At 43.0% G+C, this 11996-nt stretch overlaps 1 protein-coding gene across 1 annotated transcript; it reads right to left on the bottom strand.

The window, feature by feature from the left end:
• Positions 1–1449: 1449 nt before the first annotated feature.
• epn1b (epsin 1b) lies at positions 1450–11699 on the bottom strand. Its single transcript, XM_071923832.2, has 9 exons — positions 11597–11699; positions 10523–10678; positions 9869–9997; positions 9230–9350; positions 8577–8752; positions 6265–7405; positions 5527–5685; positions 4834–4995; positions 1450–4261 (listed from the first exon to the last, which is right to left on the bottom strand). Exons 1-9 carry the CDS (start codon positions 11663–11665, stop codon positions 3669–3671), a joined length of 2706 nt encoding a protein of 901 aa, XP_071779933.2. The 5' UTR covers positions 11666–11699; the 3' UTR covers positions 1450–3668.
• Between the last annotated feature and the right edge of the window lie 297 nt (positions 11700–11996).

Genomic DNA, 11996 nt, shown 5'->3' with positions numbered 1-11996 from the left:
TCAGTAAGCTGTGAAGGGGGGAATCCCCAGTCACATCCGGCTCAACAGTCGGTCCTAAATTTCCTGCCCTCCTCACCCGATTCTCTAGTGACCTCCAGCTCACTCCTCTGAGAGCCAAAGTCCAGCTGAGAAATGACAATTAGACTTCCGTCTTACTGCAAAGCATCTTTTGGCCACGCAAAGAGCGATATCTAGACATTTCATTTTCATTGTAGAAGATTTTCGCTAATATTAGTGAAGTTCCCTATAAGATGTAACTCAGGATCCAGTGGAAAGTGAGTGTGAATAAGTTTAGAAAGGGTGTTGCATTATGTCATACCAACATGGTTTCACTTTAACACAATGCCATAGAAACGAGTGGAAAATTACTTTTTTAGCCTTTATTTAACCAGGGACAGTTTTGTAGAACATGTATGGTCTTTCTCGAAAGATAGTTGATAAAAGAGATTTAAGAGTGCTTTCATCTGGACTGGTGAGATGTTACTGTTAAGAATCAGGCAGTTTCCTGAGTGATTGACTAGAACAGTGGTTCTCAACATGGGGTCCGAGGACCACCCTTGAGGGGGTTCCAGGGGGTCCCCAGCAAATTGATGAATTGTTAAACTTCATTATTTCATTTACAAGAAGTGAACACAATTAGAGAATGTAGAAGAATGACTGTTTTGATGATAGTTTCACTGTTATCTCTCTACCTACAATACAGACAGTCATGAGATTCTGGACAAAATTGTATAAAAATATTCTCAGATTCGGGTCCGAGAGTCAAAATCTCATCAAATGGGGTCCGTGGTCTTAATATGGACTAAATTAGGGGTCCTTAATATGAAAAAGGTTGAGAATCACTGGACTACAATATGGTGTGTGTGTGTGTGTGTGTGTGTGTGTGTGTGTGTGTGTGTGTGGCCCTCTTGTGGTAATAGTAAGCAAAAAAGAATTGAATTTATAAGAATTCCAATGAATTCACAAACTGCAGCTACACTTCCATCAAAATACTGGAACTGAAACATGCCTGATAAGAAGCAAATACATTGAAGACTATGAGGATAGACTTTAATTCTGTAGATCAGTGGTTCTCAATGTGGGGTCCGGGGACCACCAGGGGTCCTTGAGGGTGTTCCAGGGGGTCCCCAGGAAATTGATGAATTGTTAAACTTCATTATTTAATTTACAAGAAGTTAACACAATTCTCATTCCTTCCTTCATGAAATTCTGGACAAAATCATATCTAACAATAAAAATATTCTCAGATTTGGGTCCGAGAGACAAAATCTCATCAAATGGGGGTCTGTGGCTCTAATGTGGACTAAATTAGGGGTTCTTTATATGAAAAAGGTTGAGAATCACTGCTGTAGATTGTCAAAACTACATGTCAGAGATACAACAGTTTCACTTATTGAATCATTTTATTTCTCAAATGTGTACCGTCACAGTTTACAACACAGCCTCAAATTTAAATACACAGTAAAATAAAGTCATTTGCTTTCATACAAAATTAAATCAGAGTAATAATTAGCTATATGGACAAGTCATCATAATGATTCATCTCTACTATAATTCCTACAAGTTAAACTCGAGTGTCTTCCAGTCCATTTTCCCCATCAAAGATCACATTTAAAAAGGAGATGAAAACACGTGTAAGATGTTCTGAGATCTGAACAGGCCCAGAAAACACAAAGAACACCAACTGGTCAAAACTGCGTGATGAAGTCTTGGAAGTAGATGGTTCTGTTTTCTTTCAGGGTGATTTTGATTTATTGAACAAAACAGATATAATCCTTTTACTGTCAATATGTACCCAGTTAAACATTTTCAAAAATCTAGATCTATCTGTAGTTGTGATATCGCTAGTTTTCAACCAAAATGACAGATAAGATAGAACCTTATAATTCCAAAGATCACGTCTACATACTGTGCGTTGCCTTTTCATACAAGTATTTGACCAAATATTTCATTTCACTCACGCATTAAGATAGATGTAAAGGGCAGATACACACACACATACGCTCACACAGGATGATCAGATCAGACAGCATGCACATGAAAGAAAATGATATGTTCAAATTCGGTTTTTATTTAGCCTACAGCTAAATTTAATACAATAATACACTTCTGTTTCTTCTCTAATGCCAGGAGATACAGAGAGCACATTAAATTACAGAATGAATCCAAAAACAACTACGAACCTAAACAGCAGAGGATAAAGCCACCATTGGTTATTGGGCTGATTGATAATGCAGCAGGATCCCCATGTGCATCATCCAATCAAATCAGTTCTTAAACAAAAAACAGCCAATCACATTGTGGTCATGTGTGACTGTAACCTTCAGGTCAATCTGTCTGATCGCGTACAACGACAAATGACATGGCGAGGAATGTGACCTGAACTTCTCTTGTTTCAATTACATCTGTTGGAAGCCAAGCGCTGCATAAACAAATAAACTAATAAATAATCAAGTAATAAATCAATCAATAAATAGATCAATAAATAATTACTCATGATTGTAACACTCTGATATACAGTATATATTTCAAGGTTCATCTGTGATTACTTCCACCATTTACACAAGACACAATACATACACGCATTGGTGCACACACACACACACACACACACACACACACACACACACACACACACACACACACACACACACACACACACACACACACACACACACACACACACACACACACTTGTTCGCCCATGTACACACACAATGCAATCCTACAAACCTACAGTAATGTATTTTCCAGATTAATTCTGTAATTGTTTTACACTGCTCTCACTGCAAAAACTGACAAACCTGTCAAGTTATTTTGTATCCAAACTTATCAAGCTTATTTTAAGATTTTTTTTTAGTGAAATCATCTTACTCCACTGGCAGATCATTTTACAGTTTTCAACAAATTTGACTTTTTTCTCAGGAGAATGTAACTTGTTTCAGGACATTTACTTAAAAGTGAAATTGCCTTGGAGAAAGTTTCTTGTTTCAAGATTTTCTTAATTGTTTTATGATGATTTCTTGAAAGAAGTCATATTGGCATGAATCAAGTGGAATTTATTGAAAACAGCAAGATTATCTGCCAGTGCAGGGAGATAATTTGACTAAAAATATGATGAAATGAGCTTGATAGGTCTGGAAACAAGATAAAATCACTGGACAGCTTGTCTTTTTTGCAGTGCTCCTCTTTAGAAGGAGGACTGGAACCGCACACAAACAGAATCACACAACAGAAACACTCAGATAACTGGTCATCCTTCATTATTTCCACACCGACTCTCACTCTCAACCCAAACCAACTTGCCCTCATCGAGGACTGGATGATGCGAAAACCGGCTCTCACTTAGCCATGGGAAAATATTATGTCACTTATGAAGTCTCCATTTCTTACACTTACACAAAAAAAAGCAAACTGAAAATTGTCTGAACCAAGTATTTTGTTCCCAATACAAGTTGTTCCTCACACAGTTTCTTTTACATATTTGCTGCATACATTTAAATGTAATATTGACTGGACGGGTCTAGATATCAAGGACAGGAGGGAGGCAAGCTGAGAAGCTGGCTGCTTTTACTTCATTATGTGTATGAAAATCCAGAGCTTAAATGCTTTTTCTTTAAACACTTGGACATACAGATGTTTGATAAGAGAGATTATGTGTCAGGTTGTCAGAAGAGGAATGGATTGTTGTTTGCGTGAGCGGTGTCACCCAGCAGCGAGGGGTGCAGGGGCTGCAGGGGCTGCAGGGGGACCCCACCTCCCGCCGGGGCGGTGGATCCTCCCAGGTGAACCGCTCCTGCCTGAGGATTCCCTCCAATGAAACTGGGCTGTGCCATTCCCATTCCCAAATAGGGGGGAGCCATCAGAGGATTCCCCCCCATAGATCCAGACTGCATCATTCCCACTCCCACACAGGAGGGATTCATGTTAAGTCCCATTGGAGGAATCCCACCCATAGGAGTGGACTGTACCATTCCGGTTCCTAAACATGGAGGAGCCACTACAGGCATATTTAGGCCAGAATGAGACATTCCTATGGGACTGGACGGTAGCTGAAATAGGGGAGCTCCCATGGAGGAATTGGGGGCTCCAAAATTAGGGGCTCCAAAATTGGGACGGGGCGCGCCACAGGAGGAGCCAGGGATGGAGCCAAAGGGACCGGAGGGTAGGGGTGATGTTGTTGCGGGGAGGAGGGACGCCCCTGCAACAGGCATGGATCTGACCACAGGGCCACAAGCCATGGCTGTGGCCTTCAAAACACCTGGGAAGTTAGGAGGAGGAGGGATCGAGGGAAGGAGATGAGGAAGGAGGGAGGAGGGGTTTACAGTACGAAGCATTCCGACAGAGAGAACGTAGCAAAGCAGAGCAGAGAGAGGGATGAGAAGAGTTACATCTCCACGGGTTAATATGCACTAGTCTCTACAGAGGGGTTAATAACAATAGTTCACTGATGCTCACACACACTGTACACACACACACACATAACAACAGCTATGCACTACGGTGGGATCACAGGGGGAGGGATGGCTAGGCAGAACACATAATCACAACAAGCTTTTCATACAAACCTATTGAGAAATATATATTTGTCATAGTCTCTACTCTGTCTCTACCTTCTCTCTCTCTCTCTCTGGACTGAAGACTTGAGCAAAACAGCAGTCGAATGCATTTGAAATACTTGAAAAACGAGTGGTTGATTTTTAGTATCTCACGAGTGATTTGTCTGTCGAATCAAGCGCACCTCAAGATAATTCAAGCATTTGAAACCTTGGTATTTTCGCCCCAGGTCTATTTAGAAGGGGTGTAGCGTCTCCTCCCTCTACCTCTCCTTACCGGTGGCTTGTGTCTGGGGGGCGAGCGTGCTGATGAGGGGGGGTTGTTTGGGTTTGGGGTTCGAGGAGAAGAGAGAGTCCAAGTCGACCAGCGACGCTCCGGCAGAGCCCAGGAACGCTGCGGCCTTCCTAGACGTCTCCTCTTCCCGCGCTGTTCGCTTTCCTGTGAATGAAATAAAGGTCCAATTCTACTCTAAAAGGCGTTTTCTATTGGTGGGGGGCGGGCCCGGGCCGAGGAGGGGGGAAAGAGAGAACAGAGCGGAAGAGAAGGTTAATTGATTAAAGTCGGTAGGAGGCAGCTGATTGATGGGAAGATGGAAGATGAAATGGAGAAACAGGATGAAGGGGTCACATGCAAATGAGCTTAAAGGTAAGCAAGCACAAGTGTGTGTGTTCATACACAAACACACACACATACACAGGCACACACAGTTTATTTTGGAGTGTTACCGTTCTCAGCCAAGCATTCAGTCAGCTGGCATTATAAGGAAGCACCTGCTATCCATTAAAAACAAGCACAAAATTAAGCAGACTACTGAATTGATTGATTAATTAAGTAGATTTAAATTAGAGTAAAGCATAGCAGCATTGAGTATGAAACAGATGATAAGCCTTTACTGTTATTCACTGATGGATGGATAGATGGATGGATCACTGAAACATACACCCAGACAGGATTTAAAGTTTGACATACCTGTGCCGTTGCTAGGTGCATTGCTTGGCGCACCCCAAGGGTCAGTGCTAGCAGCGTTGGTTTTAGACGCCCCGTCTCCAAAGGGGTCACTAGAGGGGGCGGAGTCTGAGGGGGGAGCAGGCGAACCCCACGCATCATCTGTACTGGCTGGAGCTGCAGCTAATGGGGGGGATAGTAGTCCAGGCTGGGTTAAAGTGCCAATAAGTAAGAATATAGACATTTAATTTCAAAAGCCGTATTATTATTGTTGCACGGTGATATATTATCTCTTCACTAGACATTTCTGTTGGATCTCTGCTCTAATTAGCTAGCTTACTCGTCTCTATTGTGAAAATGTGACTTTGTTTGTGTCCATTACAGGCCACCGTCCTGCAAGGGGTGGGACATGGGGGCTGTGCCAGAAACCTGTCAATGTTGCAAGTCCTAGTGGTCACCGATAAATGTCGACTGCCATGAACTTCAAATAGAGATGATTAGATTTAAATGATTTTGCATTTTCACTAACTAAACTATGGCCACAACAAAATGTATTAATAGATTTGTTACATTTGGTGAAGCTCTTACACATTAAAAGATATTTGGGTCATGTTTTATACGTAGAGCATAACTGCCTATCCTCTACTTCTGACATCTCCCTTGCTTCCCTTTGCTGAAGCAGAACTCAAAAACATGAGATGTCATTGTTGTTCAATAATATATATTTCGCTCCATCATCTTTGTCACTCCATCTCTTCTCACCTGGGGCTCCCCATGGGTCGCTGTCTGGTTTGGATTCGTCCCCAAATGGATCCGAAGTCTTGGTGGGCGAGGCAGCGTCCCCCCAGGGATCTCCGGCCTTCGCTTCCATCTGTGGAGCAGATGGCGCCCCCCAGGGGTCCGCCGCTGCGGCGGGCGGTGAGCTGGCCGGGGCGCCCCATGCGTCCGAGTTGCCTTTGGGCGGACTCGCCAGAGGGGCATTGAAAGGATCTGAGGCGACATCTTTGGGCGGGCTGGACGGCGCCGCGAACGGGTCCTCCTTAGGGGGCGTCGTCGGTGCAGCGAAGGGGTCGTCTTTAGGAGGGTTTGACGGCGTGGAGAAAGGATCCTCTTTAGGCGGTGTTGTCGGAGCAGTAAAGGGGTCTTCTTTAGGCGGTGTTGTCAGAGCAGTGAAGGGGTCTTCTTTAGGGGATGTTGGTGCCGCAAATGGGTCCTCTTTAGTGGGTGACGACGCTGGTGCGGTGAACGGGTCGTCTTTTGGGGTATTGAACGGGTCGTTTTTGGGGGCATTAAACGGATCGTCCTTTGAAGCATTAAACGGATCATCTTTTGGGGTACTGAACGGATCGTCTTTCGGTGTATTAAATGGGTCATCATTAGTGGAATTGAAGGGATCTGGTTTATCCTTTGGAGCAGCAAATGGATCCTCCTTGTCTTTCGGTGCGGTGAACGGGTCTGAACTATCTTTCGGTGCGCCGAACGGGTCACCTTTTGGTGCACTGAAGGGATCCGAGTCGTTTTTAGGCCCAAACGGATCTTCTCCGTCCTTCGGTGCACTAAATGGATCGGGTTCATCTGTTGGTGCTGCAAAGGGATCTTCCCCATTCTTTGTCACCACAAATGGATCTTCGTCAGATTTTGGCGCTGCAAACGGGTCTTCTTCAGCTTTGGTTGGAACCCCCCAGGGATCATTGCTGGCTGTTGTGGTAGTCGTCGTCGTGGTTGGTTTCGTCGGTGCGCCCCATGGGTCGGTGGCCTCTTTGGGTTCTTTGGGAGCCCCCCATGGGCCTGCTTTCTCCTCCTCTTCCTCCTCCTCTGATGGCTCTCCTCCCCAGGCTCCTGCTTTTGGCTTGTCAGTTTTGCCCGCGTCTTCCCATTGCAGCTCGTCCTCAGTCATCTTGGACTAGGATATCGCAAATGCAAACAAATAAAGAGGAAAATACGTTTTAGATGGTTTGAGCCGGTGTGTGACAAAACTTTTTTTTTTTTAATATATATATGTGGAGACTGCAGATCACACTTAACAAGGCAGCAAGAATGGTCTTAAGGTGTGGGTTTGAGAAAGGAGTGAGTGAACTACATATTACAATGGGATGGCCCACAGTAGTAGAGCATGTGAGACAACATTCTATAGTACTAATTTCAAAAATTCAAAAGTTTAAAAAGCCAGTTAGTATTAAGGACAAACTGCTATTAGTACGTGATAAACATCAAGTTAACATAAGAATAAGAGATAAAAATCATTATGTACTACCAAAAATAAAAACTGAAATGGGAAGACGGACTTTTATTTTCAGAACTGTTAAATTATGGAATTCATTACAATAACTCACTCAAGAACAGTACGGCAGCTGGATTGTTGATTGCAAGATTTCAAGATTTAAATGTAGTTATCATCACACTATTGTATTGCACTGTCAGTAGGTTTGTAGAGTGAACACATGTAGATTAATATGTGTATATATGTAGGTCCATACGGGATAAGTGTCAATGTATGTAGGTTATAGGTGTCATGCATGTATGTATATGATATATGTGTGTCAATAATTATGTGTTGTATAATATGAATTATTGTATGCTTAAATGTTTTTAATGTGGACTCTTGGAAGATTAGCCAATAGGCTAAAAGAGATCCAAATCAAATCAAATCAAATTAATTACCTGTTCTCTCCTAGTCAAGTAATCAGTTGGTAGGGTCTTAGTTGTCTATTATAGTTGACTATTATAAGCAGATCTCTGGCATTACAACACCTCTAAGAAATATGCTCACATTTACATTTTAGGCGATAAGCTGAAGCTCTTATCTAGAGCGACATACAATGAACTAGCAGGCAGGAGTTCAATGTCTTGCTCAGACACCGACAGGATACACAGTGTCTGTTGTGGGTATTGAACCTGCGGCCTGGTTCTAGTGTGTGTTTTCAGTTTCCTGTCATAGTTTCAAAAAATAATCTGGATAGGCAGGATGCATCATAATGATACCATCCATGACTGGAATCAAAAGGCTTCAAGAATGAGCGTTTTTATGCTGTTGTACAGTTCCCTTGTCTTTGCTGTGATAGCTGTGTGCTCACCCTCCTCTCCGCATCTTTCTTCTCAGCTTCCTGTCTCAGCCGCTCTTCTTTGCGGGCGGCGAAGGAAGCAGCCAAGTCAGCTACTGAGGGTATGTTGTCTAGAGAGGGGAGGCCAGAGGTCCCGGGGACGTAGCAGGGCTTGTAGTTGGGGTCCTTTGGGTTGTCGGAGGATGAGGCTGGTGAGAGGGGATGGGAACGAGAGTGTGAAATGTGTGTGTGTGTGTGTGTGTGTGTGTGTGAGTGAGTGAGTGAGTGAGTGTAAATTATGAGGATAGCATATTTTTTTGAATTGTCATACATTTCTGGTATTGCCTTTACCTAAACTACTTTGTTACATTTTATCATTTACTTGCACTGCTCTTCTTACCCCGTGTTTAATCATTTAATCAACATACAGGCCTACTTTTCACATCTTTTTAATCCTTTATGTTATGACTGACTCATTTTATATTGTTTGTTGTTAGGGTTAGGGTTAGCACTTGGAATTGCACCGCATGCTGATCTGGCCCTGACTTCAACCAGTTTGATCTGAAAATGCAAAGTGTGAATAAAACCAACTTTATAAAGATATTCTGCCACAAAGTAAATTGACCTGGACATAACAGATGTGTTACAGGTTAAGTGGGGGAACAGTGACGGACAGAAAGGCTCACCAGTTGCACTTTTGGACGTCTTCTCTCTGGTCTTGACGGCAAAGTCTCTCTCCTCCTTCAGCTTCTCATCATCCTCCATGAGAACAAGGACGACCTTAGCCTTCTCTCTCACATTCCCACCCTGGGAGAGGAGACACACACTTGCTCACATTAGAGCTTGACTTGGGAGCTTGAAAATTTGAGCCCAATCCCACCTGAACCTGAACAATTTCGAAACCTGAAGCAAACCCAAAGGGGAGGACAGCTTCTTACAAGACCAAACCCACTAAATCCTGATTTTACCATCAAAAAATAAACTGATTAGAGTATTTTTCCACAATATCTTTGAACCTGAGCAAAAGCCAAACCAGAGCTTAGTGAAACTAAAGAGAAATTCAGCCTGACCCAAGCCCTTTGGGTCTAATCAAGGCAGGTTCAAGAGTAAATGCCAAGCTCTTGTTACTAAGATATGAGTTTTTTACCCCAATCATATTTGAATTTAAGTGAGAAAAAAAGAATTAGGCTAAATGTGGTTTGAATCTTGGAGTGTTGCCTAGAGGTTCAGTCATGTATCACACAGAATTAGCAACTTACATACAGTAAATATGTTTTCTGAACAGCAGCAGTTTGGTAGCAGCATCACCACAACATGAGCATCACCTGATCTTTGCCATCCTTTTCTACAAAGCGGAACTCTGTGAGAGCTTTGACGATGTAGATGTTGTCTTTCATTTTCAGAAGCACGCGGTCGTCTCCGGTCTTCAGCAGGTACTCCAGCAGGGTCAGGGACTAAGAGGGAAAACAAAAAGCATGAATATAAACAAACAAATATACTGTATACAGCTAAAAAAATAAACTAAAGTGAACTAGCAATGCACACAATGCGTACAAAGACTGATGCTATTAACAGTTTTTATTCCTTCTCTAATAGACAATACATAAATTGCTATATCAGGTTTTCTATCAGAGTTGGAGACTGTTGGAGACAAAACAGCTAAAGGAACTAATTCTAAACCTCTGTGTTTATAGTAATGACGATTCAGTAAGAAATAACTCCTATACAAAAGAGATACAATGATAGTAGTAGACACATATACAAAGTCACATGGCTGGCAGAGTTTGAATGGACTCATGTCTGAGTTGGTGACAGCAGTAACTTTACACCAGATGTGGTACTGCAGTTTACTTCTTCACTCAAGACCAAATAAATAAATCATCTGATGTGATGGAAAGGAGAGATTATGTTCCATGAGGTGCTGATTAATGTCAATAAAGCTATGTTGTTCAGGTTCCCCTCCCTCCTCCGCCCCTCACCTTGTGGATGTGTCTCCAGTTCTTGTCGTCTTTGAGGCGTTTCCACAGCATCGTCATGATCTCGTTGCAGGCCACCACATTGTAGGTCAGGTCTGAGATGTCAGCCATCTGAGAGCTGGACGGACCCCAGGGGTCGTTGGACGTCGCCTCTCTCACCTGAGAGAGGCAGAGGGGGAAAGAAGTTAAGGTGATGACACACAGGGAAACCTTTAGGGCAAACTTGGGGCAAATTTGGAAATATATAATATATGTAGCAGTTTGAAATCTAGCCAAGCTTGATCGGAAAGCAAGCTTTGCTGGCAAGGTTTCAACATCAACCAATCTGAGACAAGAAAATTAGTCAGGTGACCTGTTGTCAGCCCAGAATTTTCCAAATTTTCCAAATGCTTTATATAACATTTAATCTAGCAAGCTAGCTAGCTGTTAGATGCCAGAGCCATAAATGAGCCTATAATACATATGTTATGAAATTCCAGTGGATAACCTCGATAAAATTATTAAATTATTAAATTTTCAGTGGGTAAGAGGAGGCCAAGATGGCATTGGTGGCAGCATTATCTTATTTCATCCATTTTCACTCCTCCAACTGTCAAATTTCTCAGTAACTATTTAGGCCAAATTTGCTTTTCTAAAAAAAAAATTGCCTGTGTATCATCACCTTTAGAGTGCAACTCAGGCACAGTAGGTACAGGGTGGTGGTAGCCTAAAGGTTAAAGATGCTGGCTTGTGACCAGAAATCAGTCTGAATCGTTGGACTGGCTGCAGTGTTACAAGTCCCCCTCTAACTTAACATGATCCCATATTACTGGAAAGGGAGAAATGATAAACTCTTCTACCATGTTGTTACTGATCATGTCACATCAGATCAGCATTAAAGCAAGAGGGAATAATATCTCCCCATTTCCCAGGCTCCAGAACATTAGGTTCAGGACTGATGAGAAATCTCAATGTGCAAACTCACCGCAATTCACTTCAGCGTAACTTGAGACTTGAGCTTGTTGTGCTCATTACTGTGGAGGTTTTGTCTAGCCGTTTGCCCTATTAGTCTTAGATTTAACCTTTAGTTTCCTTTACCTTGACCTCGGCCTCAGAGTAGTTCTGGACCAGGTTCTTCAGCTGGCGGCGGAGCATGGAGGACGTCATGGTGTCGGGGGGAGGAGGGGGATCAAACCACCGCGATCTGATTCAGAGAGAACTAGTGAGCAATGCTGCACACTCACAGGGTCAGCAGAGAGAAATGGGTCACACACACATGCACAAACCAAGTGCACACACACAGGCTTACACACACATTGAACACAACCCCCCCCCCCACACACACACACACACACACACACAGTCCCATACCTGTTGTAAAGTAAGACTCTGCTGTCAAAGACTACTCTTTATGTTGCTTGTGTGCCCTTGCTGGCTCAGTGAGTGCTCATTCTGTTGGTCTCTCTTCCCCCTGACTGCATCGGATCCCCTCAGGAAT

Source organism: Centroberyx gerrardi, chromosome 19 (genome assembly GCF_048128805.1).
Source record: "Centroberyx gerrardi isolate f3 chromosome 19, fCenGer3.hap1.cur.20231027, whole genome shotgun sequence".
NCBI classification, from domain to species: Eukaryota; Metazoa; Chordata; class Actinopteri; order Beryciformes; family Berycidae; genus Centroberyx; species Centroberyx gerrardi.
The sequence above is the reverse complement of the archived record's forward strand: the minus strand, read 5'-3'. Positions and strand labels throughout refer to the sequence as shown.

Coding starts and splice junctions, on each gene's coding strand:
- epn1b (XM_071923832.2), bottom strand. CDS start 11,665: ATGACGTCCTCCATGCTCCGCCGCCAGCTGAAGAACCTGGTCCAGAAC. Junction 8,753..9,229: donor GACGTCCAAAAGTGCAACTG/GTGAGCCTTTCT, acceptor CCCTCTCACCAG/CCTCATCCTCCGACAACCCA. Junction 4,996..5,526: donor TGCACCTAGCAACGGCACAG/GTATGTCAAACT, acceptor TTTCATTCACAG/GAAAGCGAACAGCGCGGGAA.